Source organism: Musca domestica, unplaced genomic scaffold, assembly GCF_030504385.1.
Source record: "Musca domestica strain aabys unplaced genomic scaffold, Musca_domestica.polishedcontigs.V.1.1 20, whole genome shotgun sequence".
Lineage (NCBI taxonomy): Eukaryota > Metazoa > Arthropoda > Insecta > Diptera > Muscidae > Musca > Musca domestica.
The window spans coordinates 3,026,577-3,049,118 of NW_026712250.1; the positions used below are offsets into that span (position 1 = coordinate 3,026,577).

Here is a 22,542-nt window from a genome sequence, read left to right on the forward strand (position 1 = left end):
GTAAAATGTTCTTCCAAAACCACTTAGAATCTCAAAGAGCTGAGCAACAGTTTTTTCTCAGATTGTCTCTCGCTCTCTTTGATTAACAGGTGAGGGGTTTCTGGATTATTTTTGACTAATTTCACTTAATTCTTTCATTTTCTGATCTGAGCAACAGATTTGCAATAGACAAACCGGGAGTTTTGCTCCCTCTTTTTAATTTTAAAACAGATGAGTGCTTTTTGGAACATTTTTGACTCATTTCTCCTAATTCTATCTCTTTTTTGTCAAGTCGAAACCAGACCCATAAATCGGGTCTTTGTCTTATTCCATCTTATTTCCATCAATTCAATCTTTTTCTGATCTGAGCAACAACGAGAGTTTCTCTTCCTCTCTTTGATTGTTAAACAGATGAGAGTTTTCTGCAACATTTTTGACTTCTTTCTCTAAATTCTATCTTTTTTTCTTATGTGGAAATCAGACCCATTCTAACCAGACCCATAAATCGGGAGTTTCTTTCCCTCTCTTCGGTTTTTGACTTATTTCCTTTAATAGACAAACCTGTAGTTACTCTTCTCTCTTTTATTTTAAAACAGATGAGTGCTTTTTGGAACATTTTTGTCTCCTTTCTCCCAATTCGATCTCTTTTTTCTTATGACGAAACATGACCCACTTTAATATTCATAATTTTTGCCGGAAACCGTGTTTCGTATATGTTTGTGTTTTGGCTGTTCTCTCTCACTCTCACCCACACTGGAATATTAATAATTGTTTGTTTATGAAACTTTCCGCCGTCGACTATATTTATTAAAACTAATTAAACTAAGGCGAAAATTTTTTAATGAATTCCATCAACATAATCTCTATGCTTCTTCTTATTATTCATTATTCATTTTTTTCTTTGTTTTTGCAGACTGAAGCCATTAAAAATGATCTCGAAACGAAAATGCTTCAACATCGCATTGAGGCCCAAATCGAAAAAGTCCAATACAATCAAACGGCCGTAATGCTGCTAATTGAAACATGCGGTCTGGTACGTGAGAATACCTCACGAGCGGTCACCAGCTTGGATAATATGGTGCTGTATTTCATGAAGACCAAGGGCAGTGAGAATGACACCTCCCTGATGGGTCTGTTGCATGTAAGTATATTTTGGAGGTTTTTTTTTTTGAATATTTCCGGAAAATTAATTCACTTATCTTCTTTTCCAGTTGGGCGAACTCTACGAATCGATACGATGGCCGGCCACCTTGGGTTTCCTCACAATCCTGCTATTGTTGTGTACAGTTTTGGTTATAGGCGTGGCCCGACGTTCACGCTGTGCTTTAATCTTCTTTAGTGTGGCCGGGCTCTTCTGCATTATTTTGTGCTGGCTACTGGCCGGGGTGTATCTGGCCTCATCGGTGGCAGCAGGTGATTTCTGTATGCGTCCGCATGAGTATATGTGCCGACAGGTTGGCATGGTAAGTAAAGGCTGTACGACACATAATGTTGGAGTCATATGTAAAGTGACTTTCTGCACAATTATTTGCAGCATTTTTGTAGCATACTTTTAGGCGCTTCCCAGAATTTAGAATTCAGCACAGCTGAATTGATTTTTTTATATTCCGAATATTTAAATAGAGTTTTCTTCGAGAAAACCTTTATTCAGCCGGGCTTAATAGAGTTCTCTTCAGGAGAACCAATATTCAGCCGGGCTGAATAGAGTTCTCTGCAGGAGAACCTATATTCAGCCGGACTGAATAGAGTTCTCTTCAGGAGAACCTATATTCAGCCGGACTGAATAGAGTTCTCTTCAGGAGAATCTATATTCAGCCGGACTGAATAGAGTTCTCTTCAGGAGAATCTATATTCAGTGGGGCTGAATAGAGTTCTCTTCAGGAGAATCTATATTCAGCCGGACTGAATAGAATTCTCTTCAGGAGAATCTATATTCAGCCGGGCTGAATAGAGTTCTCTTCAAAAGAACCTATATTCAGCCGGGCTGAATAGAGTTCTCTTCAAGGGAACCTAAACTCAGCCGGACTGAATAGAGTTCTCTTCAAGAGAACTTTTATTTAGCCGGGCTGAATAGAGTTCTCTTCAAGAGAACCTATATTCACCGGGCTGAATAGAGTTTTCTTCAAGATAACCTATATTCAGCCGGACTAAATAGGGTTTTCTTCAAGAAAATCTATATTCAGCCTGGCTGAATAGAGTTCAAGAGTACCTATATTCAGCCCTGCTATATTCAGCTGTACTGAATAGAGTTCTCTTCAGGAGAACCTATATTCAGTCGGGCTGAATAGAGTTCTCTTCAAGAGAACCTATAATCAGCCGGGCTGAATAGAGTTCTCTTCTGGAGAACCTTTATTCAACCAGGTTGAATAAAGTTCTCTTGAAGAGAACCTAAACTCAGCCCAGCTGAATAGAGTTTTCTTAAAGAAAACCTATTCCTCAGCCGGTCGGCATAGTGTTTTTTAAGAAACCTATATCCAACTTCAAGTCCGTACTCAGACATGCTGGAGAATGTTTTCGTTCAAGTCCTATGTTCATACATTCGAATAAGTTTCATAAAATGTCAAATTTCCTAATTTTTTTGCAATCCCCAAAAAGTGGTACCCTGTGGAGATTTTCCTCCCCCTTTCCAGAGATTTCATATTAAAAACAACTTTTCAATTTGAAGTCCCCAAACCCCTGCTTGACCATTATAACTCAACTAGTTCCCCCCCTGGTTTTTCGTTACTAATGGAATCAACCAAAAACAGGGAAATGACAATCAACCGCACACATTTTTGGGGGGGGGGGTTATTTTGGAATTTGTCTTCCTGGACTGCATACCAGCCAGTTAGCTGGCTGGCTGGCTTATGGCCAATAAACATAACCAACATGCTGTAAATTGCACAAATGTTGTTCGAGTGCCGGCAAAAAAAACTTTGGCGTTAGGGGTTTCACAATTTTGTTCGAAACAAAACTGTGAAACTCCCATTTGCCCAAGGGTTCGTTCTATGGACCCTCAACTGCATTTTATTTGTGTGTGGCCATTTCATAGACAAGTTGAAGTTGGTGGCTGTGATAATGTGCATTATGTCCCTTGGTATTTTAATATGCTACTGGCTGGCTGGCTGGCTGGCAGACCGGCCTGAGAACATTTGGCAAATGTTTGTTGAAACTTTTCGCCAGCAAATCTTCTAAAACCTACAACAACTGCAAGAATTATTGAATTTTTTTTCAAAACTTTGTTTTTTTTTTTTCTTTTGAGACTTACAAAAACTAACAAGAATTATTGAATTTTTTTTTCAAAACTTTTTTTCTATTTCTCTTTTCAGCGAAGTCCTTATGTCTACTTCCTTAACTGTGGAACTTTGCGTAATCGTTTTATTTTACGCTTAAATGAATCTCGAGATTTGGTGGAACGGGCCAGAGAATCTGTCTCTTTAATACAAAGGTAAATAATATTGAGATTTTTTACATTGCAACCAATTTAATTTATGTTTCATTGCTGTTACAGAATGAGCCAGGAAACCTATCCCCGCATTGATGTGCACAAAACCCTGCAAGCCATGGACAATGATTTGGAGGAAACCAAACGCAATCTCACCGTTCTATCCGCCACCCTGGACAGGCGGGCCATTGATCGCCACTACTCCGAGGCCCTGAAGGGTTTGTGTGGCGGTGGCCTGCTGGGCCTCAGTCTCATGATGGTGGCCGGTTTGCTTACCTCATTTTTATTCACCATATTGGTGTATGCTGATTCACATGCTTGGATTTATTTAAGCAAGAGGAGGTAGGTCACTCATTCTAACCTCATTTGAAATCTGTTATTAATCTCTCTCTCTCTGCTTTTCAGGCCTTCTCTGGATGCCGATAAATCGGAAACCGCCCCCCTATTCCCCTCGAATGCACCAAGTGCCAATATCTCACCCACAGCGCCAGCCCATCACACCGGCACCCTGAATCGTACCCTGCTGCACCATCAACAGGCCCATGGCATGGGTGTGGGCTCCAGCGGCACATTGGGTGGGGCAACACGCAGCAATGGCACCGCCAACGGATTGAGAACAGGGTTCGCATCATACAACACTCATCATGCTCATCACAAAACTAACACTATACAGGGTGGCGGAGTGGGCAGTGGTGGCAAATCATCGCCCTCACCGCCGCCACACTATGATGTTGTGGTGCATGGCACAAGGCATGGCTTTTATTAAGTTTTTTTTTATTTTATTTTTTATTTTTAATTTTTTTTACCTTTTTTATGGATTATATTCGATTTCCATTGCATAGGATATAGGCTCAAGTACTTAGGGTGAGAGATTACCAGGTGAAATGAATTCAAGTATATAATCCCATTAGGTTTTTATATGGGCTTAAATGTTGGCAGTATAGGTTGTGTGGAATCATTTGAGATTATAATTCAGAATAATTGAGGTGGAATTTCAATTGTGCGAAATTAATTTGAGTTGTTGGTGATGATTTAGGGACAAGTAGTGAGAAACAAAAGTCAACTTTTAGAATTTTGGGTTAATGCCTTCAACAAAAAGATGAAATCGACTTTTCGATTTTGTCAAATCAGCTAAAACCTGATTTGATTTGATGGTTGGTTCCAGAAAAGCCTTTTTATATCGGAAAAATTGCAAAGCTAGTAAATTCTTACAGGTTCTGGAACAGAGCATTAGGCTACAAAACCCTCTCGCTTTCAAATGTCAACTTTATAGCGTATTCGTCACGTAAATCGTATTCCTATTACAAAAAGTCAATGTTGCGATTTTTCAATAAATCTTTCATTTTGTTCTATAACTATGTTATTAATATTAATATGCCCCTATTATGGGGAGCGCTTTTACATATTTTTCACATAAACTCTGCTTTCAAAATGAATTTTGTCAGTCTCCACCATTTTATGCCTTTGTTTAACTTTTCCCAAAGTCGAATTAGGTATCCCTTGACATCTTTGTTTGCCATTCCAAAAGTCGACTTAGGGTTCCCTTGATTAGTTAGATTTGTGTCTCGCCACTAACTTCACTGTTTTTTTTTTTTTCTATGTGAGTTTTGTTTAATTGATGTCACAGAAAACGGCTAGTTAAAAGGAGAGCGAACTGTGAGAGGCATTGTGAAAACAGCTACTAGGGGAAAAATGATCAGTCATTTTTTACGTTTAATTTTTTTTTGTTGTTGCGATCATGGTGGACTGCTTATGGTTATTAAAAATTGTCATTTTAGTTGTTTCTCTATTTTCGCCCGTTCTTTGTTCGTTCTCACTCTTCTGAGAGAAAAACTGAGGAATTAAATTGTAAAACTCCTAGCATGGTAGAAGAATACAGGTAGATGCATCAACACATTGATATGTCAAAAATTTTTTAATGTTTCTTCAAAAATAAATAGATTTTTAAATGTTTTCTTATAGGACGCTAATCTGAGGTGGTTATGAATTTTTTAACAATTCTTACAAATTTGAAGAATTTTTCATTCAAAAATTTCAATTTCAAAATTGCTTTGTCCCAGTAGCTTATGCAACTAACTATATTCTTCCATGGCTCCTAGGTTATGTTATAAGCAAAGCCTATAAATTGCCCTTACTTGTAGAGAAATTGTAGCATATCTATACGATCCTCCGATTTCTCTTCTTTGAAGACATATGGTGGAATTCTATGTAGAATATTTCCTATGCTAACACCGGCTCCAACAAACAAATTTATGTCATAATATTGGACCAAAAAAAAAAAAGACCTTAACCTCAAAAATTATTTTCAAAATGCCGGCATTGATACAGATTCGAATCAACGGCCATAGGTTTTGTTGCAAAAAATTAACTTTTCCATGAAAACTATACAAGAAAATGGTTAAAAAGGGTGGAAAGGGGGCGATGCGACTACCTGTATTCTTCTACCATGTTCAGGCGTTCATTTACAAATTGTTGTATAGGGGTTTAAAGAAATGACAGACTTAAGGTGGAAATACATAAAGCGCTTATTTGGCCGGCTTAAAGGTGGGAATACACAAAGCGCTTATTTGGCTGGATTAAGTTATCGGCTGGCTTCTTTGGAAATGAACAAAGTAGCCTAGGGCCAAAATCGAACTAAGTCAACCTAAAACTCATTTGTTCAAAGACATAGAAGTATAAAGATGGGACAAGACAGAGTCAAAATATTGTCACCAGGTGTAAATACCTCTGCTGTTACGATATCATAACAACATAATCACCAATGTTAAGTTGATTTAACAGCAAATGCAATATTCAAACGTCAGTGAAATGCAATTTTTAGTTCAAATTTTTGGTTTACAGAAAATGTAAAAATCTGTAAAAATAATTTTTATGCTAACAGCAGCGCCTCTATATATTTTTCACATTAACTTTTTTTCCATTATGCATTTTGTCCAGTCTTTACCATTTTAGGTCTTTGATTTGTTCATCAACGAAGATGCCAGCCGATGACTTAAGCCAGCTAAATAAGCTCTTTATGTATTCCCACTATTAAGTTGGCCAAATAAGCTCTTTATGTATTCCTACCTTAAGTCTTTGGTTGACTTTATCGTTGAGGAACAATGCAAAGACATAGAAGTATAAAGATAGGACAAGTCAGAGTCAAAATATTGTCACCAGGGGTATTTGCCTCTGTTGTTACGATATCATAACAACATAATCATCAATGTTAAGTTATGTTAACAGCAAATGCAATTTTCAAACGTCAGTAAAATGCGATTTTTAGTTCAAATTTTTGGTTTACAGAAAATTTTATTCTTAAAATTGCTCTGTAAATATAATTTTTATGCTAACATGTCACTGTTGTGGGCAGCGCCTCTATATATTTTTCACATTAACTATTTTTCCATTATGCATTTTGTCCAGTCTTTACCATTTTAGGTCTTTGAACAATGGTGTTTTAGGTTGACTTAGTTCGATGTTGGCCCTAGGCTCCTTTGTTAATTTCCGAAGAAGCCAGCAAAATAAGCGCTTTATGTGTTCCCACCTTTAAGCTGCTATCAGACGATAAAATACGGTTCGCTGTGATCGAAAAAGTACATATGTATTTCAAAATTCAAATGTCGTCCATGTATCATACAATGTGTGCATCTTCTACATATGGAAAATTTGACACTACATATGTAAAACCCTTATCGTCTGATGGCAGCTTTAGCACCTCCTTCCATTACATGTTGAAAGTTATAAAAAAAAAACACTTTCAAAAACTATGCTCCTCACTTAAGGTGGCTTCTTCTTAGAGGAACAAAGGAATTTTAGGTTGACTTAGTTCGATGTTGGTCCTACGCTTCTTTTTCCTTTTCCAAAGCAGCCAGCCAATGACTTAAGCCAGTCAAAAAAGCATTTTATGTATTCTCGCCATTAATCCTTCACTGTTAAATATACCAGAATTTCCGAATAGACTTCGTTGAATTTAATATTGTTTTCCTCTTCATTTATGCTCAATTAATTGCGTTCTTATTTTTATGTGTGCGTGTGTGTGTGGGTATTGGTACAAATGTTTATACACATCACATTCTGGATCTGGAGTGTATATGTTCATATCCCTACATGTATTTATATGTATGTCTGCCTGTGTGTTCCTTTTTGTACAATAACAAATATTGCTATGCAAATACCTTTTGCTCAAGTTGATAAATATTTATTTAACCACCGGTAGGCACACTTTCATTTGTAACCTCATACCCGCCGGGGAGTCACAGCATCAGCCAAAAAGCCCGCCATTCATTCATGCATTATTCACACGCACACACCTACACCAACCACCACCAGAACCTCCAGCACCTATAATGCACTAAAAAAAAAGAATAAAAAACAATATTGAGGTGGCAACAAATACATATTGCATTACACGCGATTATACATATCTACACACACATATACATTTTCATATTGTTAGTATTGACAAAAAAAGGAAAGCTGAAACCCATTCAACCAGCCTCCTTTACCCCCAACACCACCCAACTATTCTGCCTCATCAGCCAGCCAGCAAACATATGATCCATAAGCACCATTTAATCCAGGCCTTTACGCACAAGTTTACATTCACATGACCCATAAAATGCATACATACATACCTATACACACACACATATATATTCGCACATTTGTTGAAGTTGATGTTCGCCAAAAAAAAAAAGTTTAACATTTTAATTGTCCATTTATTGTTTGTAATGTTGATTTTTTTACACATAACCTCAAAAAATACATACATATCGAGAGAATAAACACTGCTTTTTGGTGGTACTTTAACTTTTTAATTTTTTTGGTTTTATTTTTTTGGCATTTTGTTGGTTGTTTTTACTTTGCATATCACTTGGCAGGGATTAAGCATTCATTATTGTTAAGAGAATTCAATCCATAACCTCAAATTCGCAAACATTTTTTTCTCACTCATGGTTGGGGAATTTAATAATGTTTTCTCTCTCTCTCCCTCTCTCTAGATCCTCTTCGGGTCATCACACCTTGGGACGGCTACCATCCCATCAACAATCGAGTTATCTGGCGGGACCCAACAACGGCAAATACGCCACCCTCAGCAAACAATGTAAGACTTTGGAAGCCAACGATTTTACTGAGATTCGCTTGCCTGCAACTCCAATGCAGGCAGTAGCAGTATTCGACTTAACAGCATCACCACATCCACCATCAATGGGTTGGGAAGAAATTCGATTAAGAGTATGTTCGCCTCGGCCACGCTGCCGCGTTCGGCGGGCTCTTCGCTGCGTTCAGTGCTGTCGGCGCAGACCACCAACACGGTGTGTCGTTCAACTGGCAATGGTCTGGATTTGGATGACGACAAGGATCCCAGGGATGTTTCGAATAATAGCTTTAATCGTTTCGATCCCAAGTACATAAGCATCGGACCCAAGGCGGTGAGGGGTAACAATAATCTGAATGTCTTGGCCGCTGCCACGGCGAATAAATGTGCCACCCTGGGTCGGCCACATGGTGTCCGCTATGGTGGTTCCCTGCGCGGCACCAGTCCTTCGCCGAATCTACGCAGTGCCAAGACACCCTCGATTGCTACGGTCTCCAAAGATTATTGTCCCCAACCGGATTGTATACCCCAGTCGTATAATGTCGGTGCAACCGATGTTATTGTGCCACCGTCTCAAGCGGTCCAACCTCCGCCACCGCCACTGCCTCCACCAAAACCCAAGAACACCTTCACCGAGATACCGGGTACCACAGGCGTGGGCAGTATTTATGCCAAAGAACAACAGCTGCAACAGCAACAACAAATGCAAATGCAACACCACCAACAACAACAGCAATATCAATTACAGGAGATCCAACCGGTGCCGGCAACTCCCACAGTCCAACAGAGGCCATTGCCAGTGCAACATCATCCACCGACCACTCATATTTTGCCACCGTCTGCCGTCTACAGCATTGAAAGCTCAACGTATCAGCAGCAGCAACAACAGCAGCAACTCCAGCAACAACAACAACAGCAGCAGCAACTCCAACAACAACAACAACTTCAGCAGCAGCAACAAAAACAATTACAGCAACAGCTACAAGCCCAAGATACAGCAGTACCACCACCTCCACCTCCCACTCAAACCATTCCCTCCCGACCTTTGCCTCCCCAGCCCAGCTCGGCAAGCAGCAATTCGGCAGCCACGCCTCTCTTACCCTTGCCCCGCTCGCTCAATCCCAACTCCATTGTAAATCAACCCTTGCCCGATATACCCACCCAGACGCCACAGCCTCCCTCGAAGATTTCACCCCAGCCTTTGTGTGCAGCCAATCTGAATCAGTATCGCTCGCTGCAGAGGCCTCAACAAAACAAACTGCAACTTCAGGCACCCACTCAACAACAGCAACAACAACTTCAACCTCCTAGTTTGCCACCCAAAAATCGCCACAAAAGCCGTGAGCACAACTCCAATCAAGCTCTGCAAACCTTGCCCCCCAAATCCAGTAGCCTAAGGCAACAACAAAGTGCCCCCATTATTTCTTATGAACCCGAAAGGGATCGCGACCGGGAACGCGAACGTCGCGAAAAGCACGAACGTGTACGACGTTCGGAAACCTTGGATAATGCCCGGTCAAATGCGGCCTACATGGACTCGCATGGCAAGAAGCAACATTCTTATGACAGTGGTCAGGCGCCTCCCAGCTTTCGGCCGGCCACCACGCCCAACAACAATTTCCATCACAGCAGCAGCAGCAGCCTGACCGCCAAGCAACAGCAGCAGCAATTGCAGCAACAACAACTGCTGGCCGAGGCCCAACACCAACAACAGCTCTATTATCGCTCCCTCAAACGTGGTGGCTCCCAGGCCAACAACGACATGTACTCGGTGACGGAGTTGTAGGAATGCGCCTGCTGCGGCGGAGGTGTAGATGTTGTGAGGCGCACCAAGTGCACCACAGCATCCACCACCTCGGCCGTAGCGTTGGCAAATACTCCCTGTGCCGCCCCCATCCCCTTACCGCCCAAAAAGCATCAACGTTCCTCTTCGAGTGGCCGAGAGCCGCGTGAATCATCGGTGACCTACAACGCCAACAAATGTGATGAACACGAATACGACGAATACTGTCCGGGTGCCTATGAACCGCAACACCACCATGCCACGGTCCAACCAGCCAGATCCACACATATATCCACCTCCTCAAGTTCAACAACCAAATATCAGCAAAGATCGGCCACCTTTGATGTGGCCGATGCCCGAGACTACGAGCTGAAACGGCTCGGCAACCGTCGTTCCCAGTCTCAGCAGGCGACTAATTTGAAACTGAATCGAAATGGTGGCATGTTGACGGGTGACCATCACCGTGGTGAGCGTAGCCATGATCGTGAGAGGAGTCGCAGTGATCATCGCATTGCCTCGTATGCCTGTGATGATCATGCAGGTTATCCCAGTACCGGTAGCATGGGCAATGGTGGCCTCAGCAGTCACCATCATCATCATCAGCAGCAACAACAACAACAGCAGCAACAACAACACCAGCGACAACAGCAACGTCGTGAAAAAACATTCAAAGTATGATTTTTAGAGACGTCATAAAAATTTAGCCCCACTGCCGAGGGGTCACCAAACGACACAGGAAAGCGAGTCCAGACCATTTATGTGGCCACATGGTAGATGAATGGTGGGTCGACTCGGCTTGGATTTGGTGGCTGGTAAAAGGTAACCAAAGTGGTGGCGGCAAAATAGGAACGGTTTCCTCATAATAATAATGATGATAAAGATGATGATAAGAAAAACACAAATGTAACCTCTCAATTGCTGGAAATTGGAAAAAAGCTATATTTTTAGTTCAAACCTGGAAAACAACAAGGGAAATTGGCTGGCAGGGCAAAGGTGCGGCATACAAACACCATATTATTTGCAAAGAACATTGCTGGGAATTGGAAAACAATGGATATTTTTAGTAAAAATCTGTGGAAAATAAGGAAAATTTTCTTCGTGACAAAGGAGAAGGATTTTCCAATTTATTTGAAGATGAGTAAAACTATGTTTTATTCCTTCAAATTAAAGAAGAGATATGTCCTGTCATGTCCTCCAACTTCCATTTACCTGATATTTTTGAGCACCTTGGACACCTTGCTGCAAAAATCCTGAAATAATTGCTGTTAAAAAATTGTTAGCTAGCTGCTGAAAGTTGTTTAATTTTTTGCTGCCAGAGCTGTGAAAACAAGAAAACGTATTTAAGTGTAATTTTTAGAGTGTATTTTGTTAGCCTCTCTCTCTATCTGTCTCTCATATCTTCTAGCTATCCCCTCTTTATGTGTTTTATGATAGAAATTAACTGTTATTAGATACGAAAAAATGTAGTGGAGTTACAATTGTGACAACCTCAAAACCTCATTTACTCAGTCATTCATTCACGCATTATGAAAAAAACAACTGGGGTTACAGACCTAAATTTGTAAGAAACCTGGTCATACATCAGAAGAGTTACTCAATTTTCTTTCAAGTCATTAAGGTCCAATTATGAGATCACTCAAGAACAGAACAAACTATTTTCTGAATGTAAACAAATGATGATATGATGGAATGATGGAATGATATGTTAGTCCAAACTGATGTATGGCCAGGCCACTTAATTCAAATTGATGACCGTTATTCATGGCAATTGTCAAACCCTAGCTAAAACTTCTTTATACACTCTCATACACACAAAATATACTTCTAAAAAAACAATACAAACAACAACAACACCATGCAAGAGATATTAAACAAAACAACAACACCAACTCTTTATTGGAATCTCTTTTTAAATGAAATCGTTTTCGTGCTCACACTCTTTACCACTGGTTATTACTGGCTCCGTATTGTTTTGTGTGCAATGCTCTAATGATTTCTTCCCTGTCTCTCTCTAAGGAAAACTCTCACTCTCTATCTCACGCAAACACCCATGTATTATTATTCTGATGGATTTGATGTTACTATTAAGTTAAATGTTGCCATTTGCTTATGAAAATAACTATGTTTAGTTACGTTAAGTATTGTTTTATTTTAATTTATGATATTTTTTTTATAATTTAGAAATGGTATAATATGGTATATTGTAATAATTCTTCTCGACTCTTTGTAACGGCCAATACCTAATGAATGGCCACACAAAACAAGAGAACATAATGACATTTGGCCTAATCCTAAAGTAGCATGGCCACACAATAAATTCAATGATTTTCTTGATTTATCAATATATTGCAATATACAATATTATTCCCCTGATTTATTTTTATTATTTAATTATTGTTTGTTATATAATATGTGAAAAAAAAATACAAAAAAAATCTAATTTAGCAAAAATCAAAAACAAGCCAGATGAAGAAAAATAAAATGTTATCGCACACCAAAAGGAAATTGGAAGCATTTATCAAAAAAAAAACTAAACCAAACAAAATTCAAAAATTATTATTATGAATACCGTTGCGAAATGTCAAACGTGGAATAACAAATTTTTGTGACGTCTATAAATAAAACAGTAAACAAAGAACAACAACATCAACAACCAAATTACTATACAAAACACCATCATAAACATTTGCAAACAAATTACGGCGAGCTAAAAGAAATTGTTTTGTTTTTTCTCGCAAAAAAAAAAAACAGAAGAACAACAAAAATCAAATAAAGTTCAATTTTATATTATATTTAAATGCATACAACTGTAAATAGTGATATATGCTAAGAAATAGTATTTAAAATAATAATTTTGTAAATATACATTTAATATAAACAATACATAAAAACATTTTTTTTTTAATTTCCAAATTTGTTTCTCAGAAAACAGTCAGATGAATTAAATGTGTGGTCTGTTCCAGTACTGCAAGAATGTAAAACTTTTTACTCCAATAAGCGATTTTCCACTTATGATATCTAAAAAACAATTGCAAAGCAAGTAGATTCTTGCAGGTTCTGCAACAGAGCATTCGTAAAACATGGAGCGCTTTTTATTTTTTTTAACTTTATTGCCCAAAAGCTGAGAAATGTATCCCCGGAGAAGATGTTGACTCGTGCATATTACCTAAATGATAAGAGATTACGTTACTTGGAAAAAGCCCCATTAACACCGAACATGTTTTCATAAAACGCTTACTTTAGATTGTCAAATAAATGACGTATTTTCGTAAAAATCATAATTAAGGTGTCAGAGTAAAGCAGCCTTGAAGTAAATATGTTAATATGGCTTTAGGTTATGGGGAATACATGACTAAAATTTTATTGTTCGATACTGGGGTTTGCGTAGTACGTTTACATTATGCTGGATTTAATAAACCGCGTTAATTCAAATTTACAATTCCATTGAATGTACAACAAAAAAATTCTCATACATATGTTCAACCCGGACTAATTTTTAGAGATTTTTTTATTTCTGTATATATACTAGTTTGCAGTTGCTGCATGAATTTAATAATTTTCCGATTTCGTTCCCAACAAATTCTTCGGATGTTGTAAAATTTTTCAACAGTTTTTAAAAAATTCAATAATTTTTCATTTAAAATTTTCAATTTAAAAATTAGTTTGACAGTTCATATTACCAGCAGCGGTTTCGATGCTACTTCTACCATGGGCATTTCTATGGCTAATGCAAGTTCACAGGGAACTGATACCAAGTTTACATTTAAGCTTTTTGCAGCCGATATTTTCGTTGGAAGGCATATGATTGGTTTTTGGACGTAGAAGATATGAAAGAAAAAAACTTGAATCTGTCGGTACTTAACCTTATTTCGATAGATCATTATCTGGGCTAACCAAATTTTGTTAATATTCATTTCATATATGTAGAACAAAATTTAGAAGTAAATCCTCTAGGTTTACCAAAATTAGTACAATGTAAACGTATCATGAATTTATAAATAAGACATGGTAAAAGAATAAAGGTAGATCTATCAACGCTTGGGAACATGAATATGTCAAAATTTTTTTCTTTCATTGGTATCGTATAAACCAATCGAAAGTTGTTATGATATAAATTTTTCAACAATTTTTTTTTTTTTTTTTCATTCAAAATTTTCAATTTCAAAATTTGTGTGACAGTTCATTGTCCCTGCAACTGCGTCGATGTGACTAATTGTGTTCATCTACAATGAAATAAGGAGAAAATTACTTCAGATAAAGCATCTATAAGCGCCAGTAGGAGGTTGTTATAATATTCATTTTTCAACAATTTTTACAAATTTCAATAATTTTTCATTCAACATTTTCAATTCCAAAATCAGTTTGACAGCTCATTGTCCCAGGAACTGTGTCGATGCGACTACCTGCATTCTTCTACCATAACACATAATAAATCTAGTGGATTTATTATATGTAAACAAGCCTTTAAAGGGAATTCTCTCTTTTTGTAGAAGAGGTTTTGCAGGACCTGTTTAAATGTTTTGCATTTATTATTTTGTGAAGTACAATGATTTCATATTTTTTCACAAATATCTGTTTCTCGTTCAACAATTTATGGTTATATGCATTTATATATTTTAAAGAAATATACATACATATAAATACGTATTATACATGCTATATATACATATAAAAGAATCATATATACATATACATACATTTATGCTTTACAAAACAAAACATTCTATAAACATAGGTATTAAAAAATTGCCCCCAAAACGAATTCCAAAACAAAAACATAAAAACAATACAGTAACTATGACACAATAAACATTCAAACACATGCATACGTATACAGTACTCTAACGAAATACAATTCATATAAACAATTAAAATTATTACAACAACAAACATAAAATCAAACAGATTACAACAAATGAAAATTATAGAGAAAAAAAAACAAAAAAAAAATAATAAAAAATATTTCAGGTATGTTAATGCATTTAATAAAATCTAAGAGTGTTTATTTATAACCTTAGATTCCATCTCAAAGTGTTTTACAAAAACTCTCCCTCTCTCTCTCTCTCTATTTCTGGATTTCTCTTTCTATTTCATAAGTGTTATTTGTTAAATACATTTTTCTCTGATTTTAATTGTAAATAAACGAAAATAATACCCAATAATTTTTACAAAAGAAAACCAAACCGAAGAAGACGAAGAAAAAGCAACAAATAGCACAAATGTTTTTTACACAAATAGTTAAAAACGAAACTAAACTGTCTCTTGTTCCCATCGCCGTTATTACAACAAATGTAAAAGAATTCCTTCCTCTATCTCTCTCTCACACACAATTCCTCTTAAAAGAAAAACCAACTAACTATTCAAATAATATACTCTTGTATTAGCTGTACTCTTTACAATCATCACAGAAACAAATGTAACAACAACAAAACAAAAAATGCAAACTCTATGTCTACAACAAGAATGACGTTTATATGATTCATTATTGTTTTATTAACTGCATCGTATAAACGTCATTTAATAAATTCCATTACTCAATGATCTATTCTCTCTCTCACTCACTTACTAACTCTCTCATTAAACTAACAGTCACAATTATGTAGTTTAAAAAAAATAGAAAGCAACAAATATGATCCACTGCGTTAACATTAAATGAAAAAAGAAATCAAATTAAGTAAAATAGAAATATTTCTGGTACTGCAAAAAGAAAGAAAAAAAAAAAAAACAATATTAACAGTAAATATTATTAAATGTAATATAAATATTTGAAAGAAAGAAAAAAACAGCAAACCCCATGTAATATTTGTTAGTAATACATTTTTTCTGCTGTGCAGATGCAAATAATTGTGTAAAACGTAGACATTACAAGAAATACAATATGCGAAAAAAACAAACAAAAGAAAGGCAATTGTAATAGAAATTATTAAAAAAAAACTTAAAAAAATCATCCTTTTTTACAACAAAACAAATGAGTAGAGAAAACGGAAAAGACAAGTCTCAATTGTTTCTAAATATTATTTTAATTTTGCCACACAAAAATTAAATGTATGTTATGGTAAAAATTTAAAAGAGAGAGCTGTTGAAAATTTGACATTTTCTTTGGTTCTCACTTCCACTCTGCGGCATATATTGCACGTTTTAATGGGACATTCAAACGCCTGTTAAGTCGTGCTTTTTATACTCCGTTTACATGCACGCTATTTGTCATAATCATTACTCACCCGTGACCCATGTGGCATATATATTCATTCATATACTTGATGGCCGGTAATTACATCAGATAGATAAAAAATGATGTTGTCGGACAAATAAATCGTTTTTCGTTATTACAAGGTTCATTTAAATATGAACTGTCCGATAAGAAAAATGTAAGACCCTGGTAGAAGAATACTGGTAGATGCATCAACGCTTGGGAACATTAATATGTCAATAATTTTTTTACAATAAGTAGAGTTTTATAAGTTTTCTTATACGACACCAATCGGAGGTTGTTATGATACGCATTTTTCAACAATTTCTACAAAATGGAATAATTTTTCGTTAAAAAAATGTAATTCCAAAATTGGTTCGACAGTTCATTGACCCAGCAGCTGTGTCGATGTGACTTCTGGTATTCTTCTACCATGACATGTCATTATCATGCAATGTTATGTAAACATAGTCTAATATTTTCCTTCTTACATAGTAGAAGAATACAGGTAGATGCATCAACATTGGGGAACATTTATATGTCAAACAATTTAATTTTTTTTTCAAAAATAAGTAGGTTTGTGTATATCAATCGGAGGTTATTATGATATGAATTTTTCAATAATTTTTAAAAATTTTTCATTCAAAAAAGTCAATTCTAAAATTGACAGCTCATTGTCTATTCTATTCTTCTACCACGCCTTCTTATTTCCACTGCCTAGTTCTTGTTTTGTGACAAGTTTACATAAAATCTAGCTTTTAATAGAATCGTGCACTTTAAAATGTTTTCTTTTGAAAAATACAATTTTACATTTTCACCGAATAATCATTTTTCACAAAAAAGAAACCGAAGGAAAGTAAAGCAACGAATCTTGAATACACTAAAGGTGAGAACACATAAAACGCTTTTTTGGGTACATTCATATGTCAAAAATTTTAAAGTGTTTTATCAAAAATAAGTATATCTTTATATGTTTTCTTATACGACGTAAATCGGAGGTTGTAATGATATGTATTTTTCAACAATTTTTATCAATTTCAATAATTTTTCATTAAAGATTTCCAAAATCCGTTTGACAGTTCATTGTCCCAGCAGCTGTGTCGATGCGACTACCTGTATTCTTCTACCATGAGTAGACGCATCGACACAGCTGTTGGGACAGTGAACTGTCAAACCAATTTTGGAAATGAAATTTTTGAATGAAAAATTATTCAAATTTGTAGAAATTGTTCAAATTTGTAAAAATTGTTCAAATTTGTAAAAATTGTTCAAATTCGTAAAAATTGTTCAAATTTGTAAAAATTGTTGAAAAGACATATTATAATAACCTCCGATTGACATCGTAAAAAATCTACTTATATTTGAAAATTTTTTGACATTCTTCTACCATAAATTTATCATAAAATTTTGTAAACAAAATAATGACAGCATGGTGGAATGTTTTTTAAAACATTTCACTCACAAAGAAATTCAATATCATAAAAATTATACCATGACATGTTTGAAATTTACTTGGATTTTCAACCACTTAATATTTTCAATCAAATTTTTAATTTCTTAGTGATTTTCCTCCATTTCCATTCAACACGCGTATTCATCATTAATTATTTTGATTTTTGAATCACAAAATAAATTTCCTATTGTTTTTGCTGAATTAAACAAAAAAATAAAATAATTGTGAAAAGAGAAGAACGCCAACTCACAAAACCCAGATTTTTGTACATTGTTATTTATCTAGTTAGATAGAACATAAAAATATTAGTTAATAATTTTAAGGAAATTTTGTAAATAGTTAGACATCTAAATAATTTAATGGAAAACCACAAAACAATCACATAGTCATACATAAAAAAGAATATTTGTTGTAAAATATATAAAAATGAAATGTCAAATAACAGAGAAACATGAAAAAGGAAAATAACAGGAATGTCAGTCCCTCAAAAGAAAATAAAGAGTTACAATGCCGACAATGATCATGTGGAACCTGATATCAAAGGTTTTTTCTTTCATAACAACATACATACATCAAATAGCCTTAAGTCGAATTTAAGCAAACGAATAAACTGGAGCTAAAACTAAGTCCCTCTATGTCCCCCGCCCTCCCCAAAAAAAAAAAAAAAAAAACAAAACAAACCAAACGAAAATGAAATAGAATTTGAAATTGCACCCTACTCCACCACTCCATGGTGAGGTGTTTTAAACTCGAAAGAAAGAAAAACCAAAAACTGAAAGGTAAATTTAAACATTTACGATTCTGATATTAAAGAATTAACAAAGAAGTAATAAAAAAAAAGAAAATTATTCTAGCCTAGTTGTTAAATAAAACCATAAGAAAGAAAAAATAATTAAACGATAAATACGATTCAATGATTAACATTTTAGATCAAAATAATTATAAACAATTTAGTGAAATAAAAAATATATAATAAAAAAAAACAACAACATTCATATAATACACACAACACATTATATACAAACTTGTAGCTGATTTATGATATAGGAATATAAAATGAAATTAAAGTAAGAAATAAAAAAACGAAATAATAATAAAAAACAAAAACAATGTTTATAAAACTCCAATTCTTGTTAGTGATTCAATTTTTGATTATACAAAAACTAAAAACAAATTAAAAATTTTAAGAAAACCAACAACATGATGATGGATAATTACTTTAACAACAACATAAAAAATAAACATTTCATACATTATCGACATGTCTAACAAGATAAATACCAAAAACAAATCCCCTCCATTGATCCCTGACAGACACATCACTCATCCCCCGGCATTACACATTGGGTAGTTAAAATTACAAACAAATTTTCAAAACAGTCTAAAAAAAGCGTATAACAAATTTTTAATATAAATAACACAGTAACGAAATCCATTAAATATTTCAGTAAATTAAAAAAAAACAAAACTAGTTAAACTGTTAGTCTTATACAAAACAAAGAAATAAAATTGTAAATTTGTTAATTATTTTTTTCTTTTGAAATAATTTCAAAAAGAAAAATTTCCCCAGGTCAATGCACAATTCAAAACAGAAAATATAAAACAAAAAAACAATAGAATAAAACAGAAAAAATCGATATTAAAAAAACAACACTCAATGGATGGTTTTTGTAAAGGTATTTTTTATTATAATTTTATATATTTTTGTTTTTATTTCTTACTTTTTAGCAGTTTTCATTTTTTAAACGAAACCGAAGGCATTATGCTCCAACAATTAGTTTATAAGTTTCCAAAGGAAGATAAACAACAGCAACAACAACAAAACTTCTATGCAAAAGTAAAACTAACAAAATATTTTGAACTACAAAAAAAAACATAAATCCAACCAAGCAAACAAGCAACCGACAAACATACATACATGTTTATCTGAAATTATAAGAAGAAATTAATTATGTTAAAGTAAAACCAGAGAGAAAAAAAAACTACGACGAAATGGAAAAAGAAGAAGAAATAAAACAAAGAAATTCAATGAAAAAAATAAAAATATAAACAAAAGAGTTTTCTTTTTTTGGGGGGATGTGGTGTGGGTCTTTCTATTAACATGACCGAACATTGGAAAATGAAAACCATTAAAGAAAGTATTAATGAAAATTCATAAGGGAGCTATAGCTATATCTGAACCTATTTCGATCAAATTTGGCATACTTGTTTCCAGGCTTAATTTGGGGCTGAAATTACACGTTTGGTAGACAATAAAAGGCAAATCGGATGAAGATATATATGAGAGTCATATGTAAATTTTAACCGATTATCTCCAATTTCTATAGGGTTTGTCTTTGGGTCAAACAAATGACTTGAGCAAAATTTCATCTGGATTGGGCAATAAATGTGACCTGTACTTTGTTTACAAAATTACATAGACAGACAGACCTGACACATTTTTTCCCAGAAATAAGGTCCGAAAAGACTAAAAAAAATTTTGTCCCCACAAATTCTCGAGTATTTTTCTGTGCCTCAGAGTATAAACATCAGTCACTGATCCGTGCTCGCTACAACATCTAGTACAAGTTCATATTTGCAACGACCGCATTCTTCTCCGAAGACTTTCCGAACATCTTACAACTTCGTATCGGCGGTATATTCTACTACTGTTCCAATACACTGACTTTTTTCATCCTCTTTATCAAGTCTACTTTTTGTCCGCCTAAAAGTATGTTAAAAATAAAAATCTTCTTTCTTATTTACTTGTTTTTTATTCTCTCCAATTATCAACATCCTTAAAACCACCAGAGCCCACAATGCCACCACTAAGTTTTTCACTTGCCCCGGCATCCAAATTTTTACTGTGTATATATTCGTACGTACTAAAAAAGAAATTATGATTGTCCTGCGACACCTTTGTCAGCCAATCAAACCAAATTTCTTCACTCAATTCAGTGGGACCCGAATACATTGGATTTCGGGGTGTGGTAAAAACTTGTGTACGAAATCTCTGTACAATTTCACTTATCGAATCATGATAAGTGGTGGCCGTCTCGGCTGCAACTTCGGGAAATAGGAAACTATTAACTTCCCATTCCATTTCTGGGTTACGATTCTTTTTGTTTTTCTGATTGGTAGATGGATTGGCCGCTGGCAATGGATATGAATCACTAATTTGACCTCTAAATATACGCAATTTGGAATCCTTAAAGAAGGCTTTTAGCATTTGATCCAAACAGGCTTTGTTGGCAGGAGAAAAATCCAAACGTTTGGCCCGATTTTTCACAAACATCACATTGGGGAAATATTCTGACAGAAATCCCGATTTGATGTCCTGTGCCGAGGGTTTCATTAGTTCGGCCAATCTCAATAGGTTCAAAAAACTCAAATTGAAGTAATCATCTTGAACAATAATAAGCAAATGACACACAGACATTAAGGTTATAATGCTATCAAGATCTTCCAATTCGTTGTTAATCAGATCTTTCTTGTAGGCATTCGACATTACTGGGGGTGTATCCAATAAAATCATGCGATCCGATGTTATAAAGAGATGTGTTGATTCAGTCCTCGAACGAGCGGAACATTTGTTAGCCTTCAGCTTGGTGGGAAAAATACAATCTTCCTCCTCAAACACCTTGCGATAGTAGTCGAAATCTTCCTGCTCATTTGCCAAGAGATTTAGAATTGATGATTTGCCAACACCTTGAGTACCCACAACTCCCACCACCAAGAAGTCTGTGTTGGCTTTCATTAGCAGCTTTTTTGTTCCCACATTGATTGTGCCCGTCGATGATATCACCGTGGCTGGTCGACTCATTTGGTAGACAGGCTCCACAATGTTTTGTGCATCCGTTGTGGTAATCGGTTGTGGTTGCACTGTTATATTGGGACTAATGTTCGGGCTCTGGGCAGATGATTTTTGAAAGATTATTGTTTTATGTGGTATCTGGACGCTCGAGGATTGTTCCGGAGGTTTTGCATGGGACCCGGAAGCTGTATTTTCGTTATCATTTTTCGACTCGGTTTTTGATTTCAGCAAGATTTTCGGTTGAACCTCCAACTTTTTTTCTTCCTGTGAAATGGGATCAGAACAATGAGACAATGAGGAAGTGAAGTTGCATTCATTCTTACCTTTGGTTTACGATAGCGTCGTCTTCGATTATCAGACATTTCTGGTAGAATTTAATGTTTTTATTAGATTTGCAAAGTAATTATGGATCTAGTCCCAAACTTCCAACGTTTGCTTCTTCCGGAGAAATACTAGAAACGAATGGGCGACATAATGAAATAGTAATAAAAATATGGAATCAAAACAAAAATGTATATTTACAATTTGAGGAAAAAAAAATAAACATACTGCTATCCACTGAAGATTGATAACACCAGCTGGCATGTTTGACGTTTTACAATTATTATTTCGCTTTCCGCTAAAGGGACCATTAGACGGAATGTTTTTACAAATGTAATGCTAAATTTATCATTTATGTAAATGTTATACATATCGTGGAATATGTGGACGTCATTTTCAGTAGAGAAATACATGAGTAAGGCCAAGGTGCATTTACAAGATGACACAGTAAGTCCAGCCCTTCTTTCACAGTCATGACACAACCTTCTTATTAAAATTATCAATCAATAATACTGTTTT

At 35.3% G+C, this 22,542-nt stretch overlaps 2 protein-coding genes across 2 annotated transcripts in view; one reads left to right on the top strand and one right to left on the bottom strand.

Annotated features, from left to right (window-relative positions):
- The window catches only part of LOC101899098 (uncharacterized), a 108,262-nt gene extending 95,343 nt beyond the window's left edge, over positions 1–12,919 (top strand). The window contains 7 exon segments of the mRNA XM_059122354.1: positions 893–1,120; positions 1,191–1,442; positions 3,288–3,406; positions 3,470–3,745; positions 3,809–4,153; positions 8,386–8,516; positions 8,519–12,919. Coding sequence (XP_058978337.1) covers positions 893–1,120; positions 1,191–1,442; positions 3,288–3,406; positions 3,470–3,745; positions 3,809–4,153; positions 8,386–8,516; positions 8,519–10,944 — 3,777 coding nt within the window. The 3' untranslated portion in view covers positions 10,945–12,919.
- Positions 12,920–20,639: 7,720 nt separating this feature from the next.
- LOC101898922 (protein SMG9) lies at positions 20,640–22,243 on the bottom strand. The gene is made up of 3 exons (XM_059122355.1): positions 22,225–22,243; positions 22,026–22,154; positions 20,640–21,966 (listed from the first exon to the last, which is right to left on the bottom strand). The coding sequence occupies exons 2-3, from the start codon at positions 22,062–22,064 to the stop codon at positions 20,662–20,664; spliced, it is 1,344 nt and encodes a 447-aa protein (XP_058978338.1). The 5' UTR covers positions 22,065–22,154; positions 22,225–22,243; the 3' UTR covers positions 20,640–20,661.
- Positions 22,244–22,542: the final 299 nt, after the last annotated feature.

What these genes read in the sequence shown, in the direction of transcription:
- LOC101898922 (XM_059122355.1), bottom strand. Translation starts at nt 22,064, where the DNA reads ATGTCTGATAATCGAAGACGACGCTATCGTAAACCAAAG. An exon ending in GACGCTATCGTAAACCAAAG is followed by an intron (nt 21,967 to 22,025) that starts GTAAGAATGAAT and finishes CCCATTTCACAG; the next exon opens with GAAGAAAAAAAGTTGGAGGT.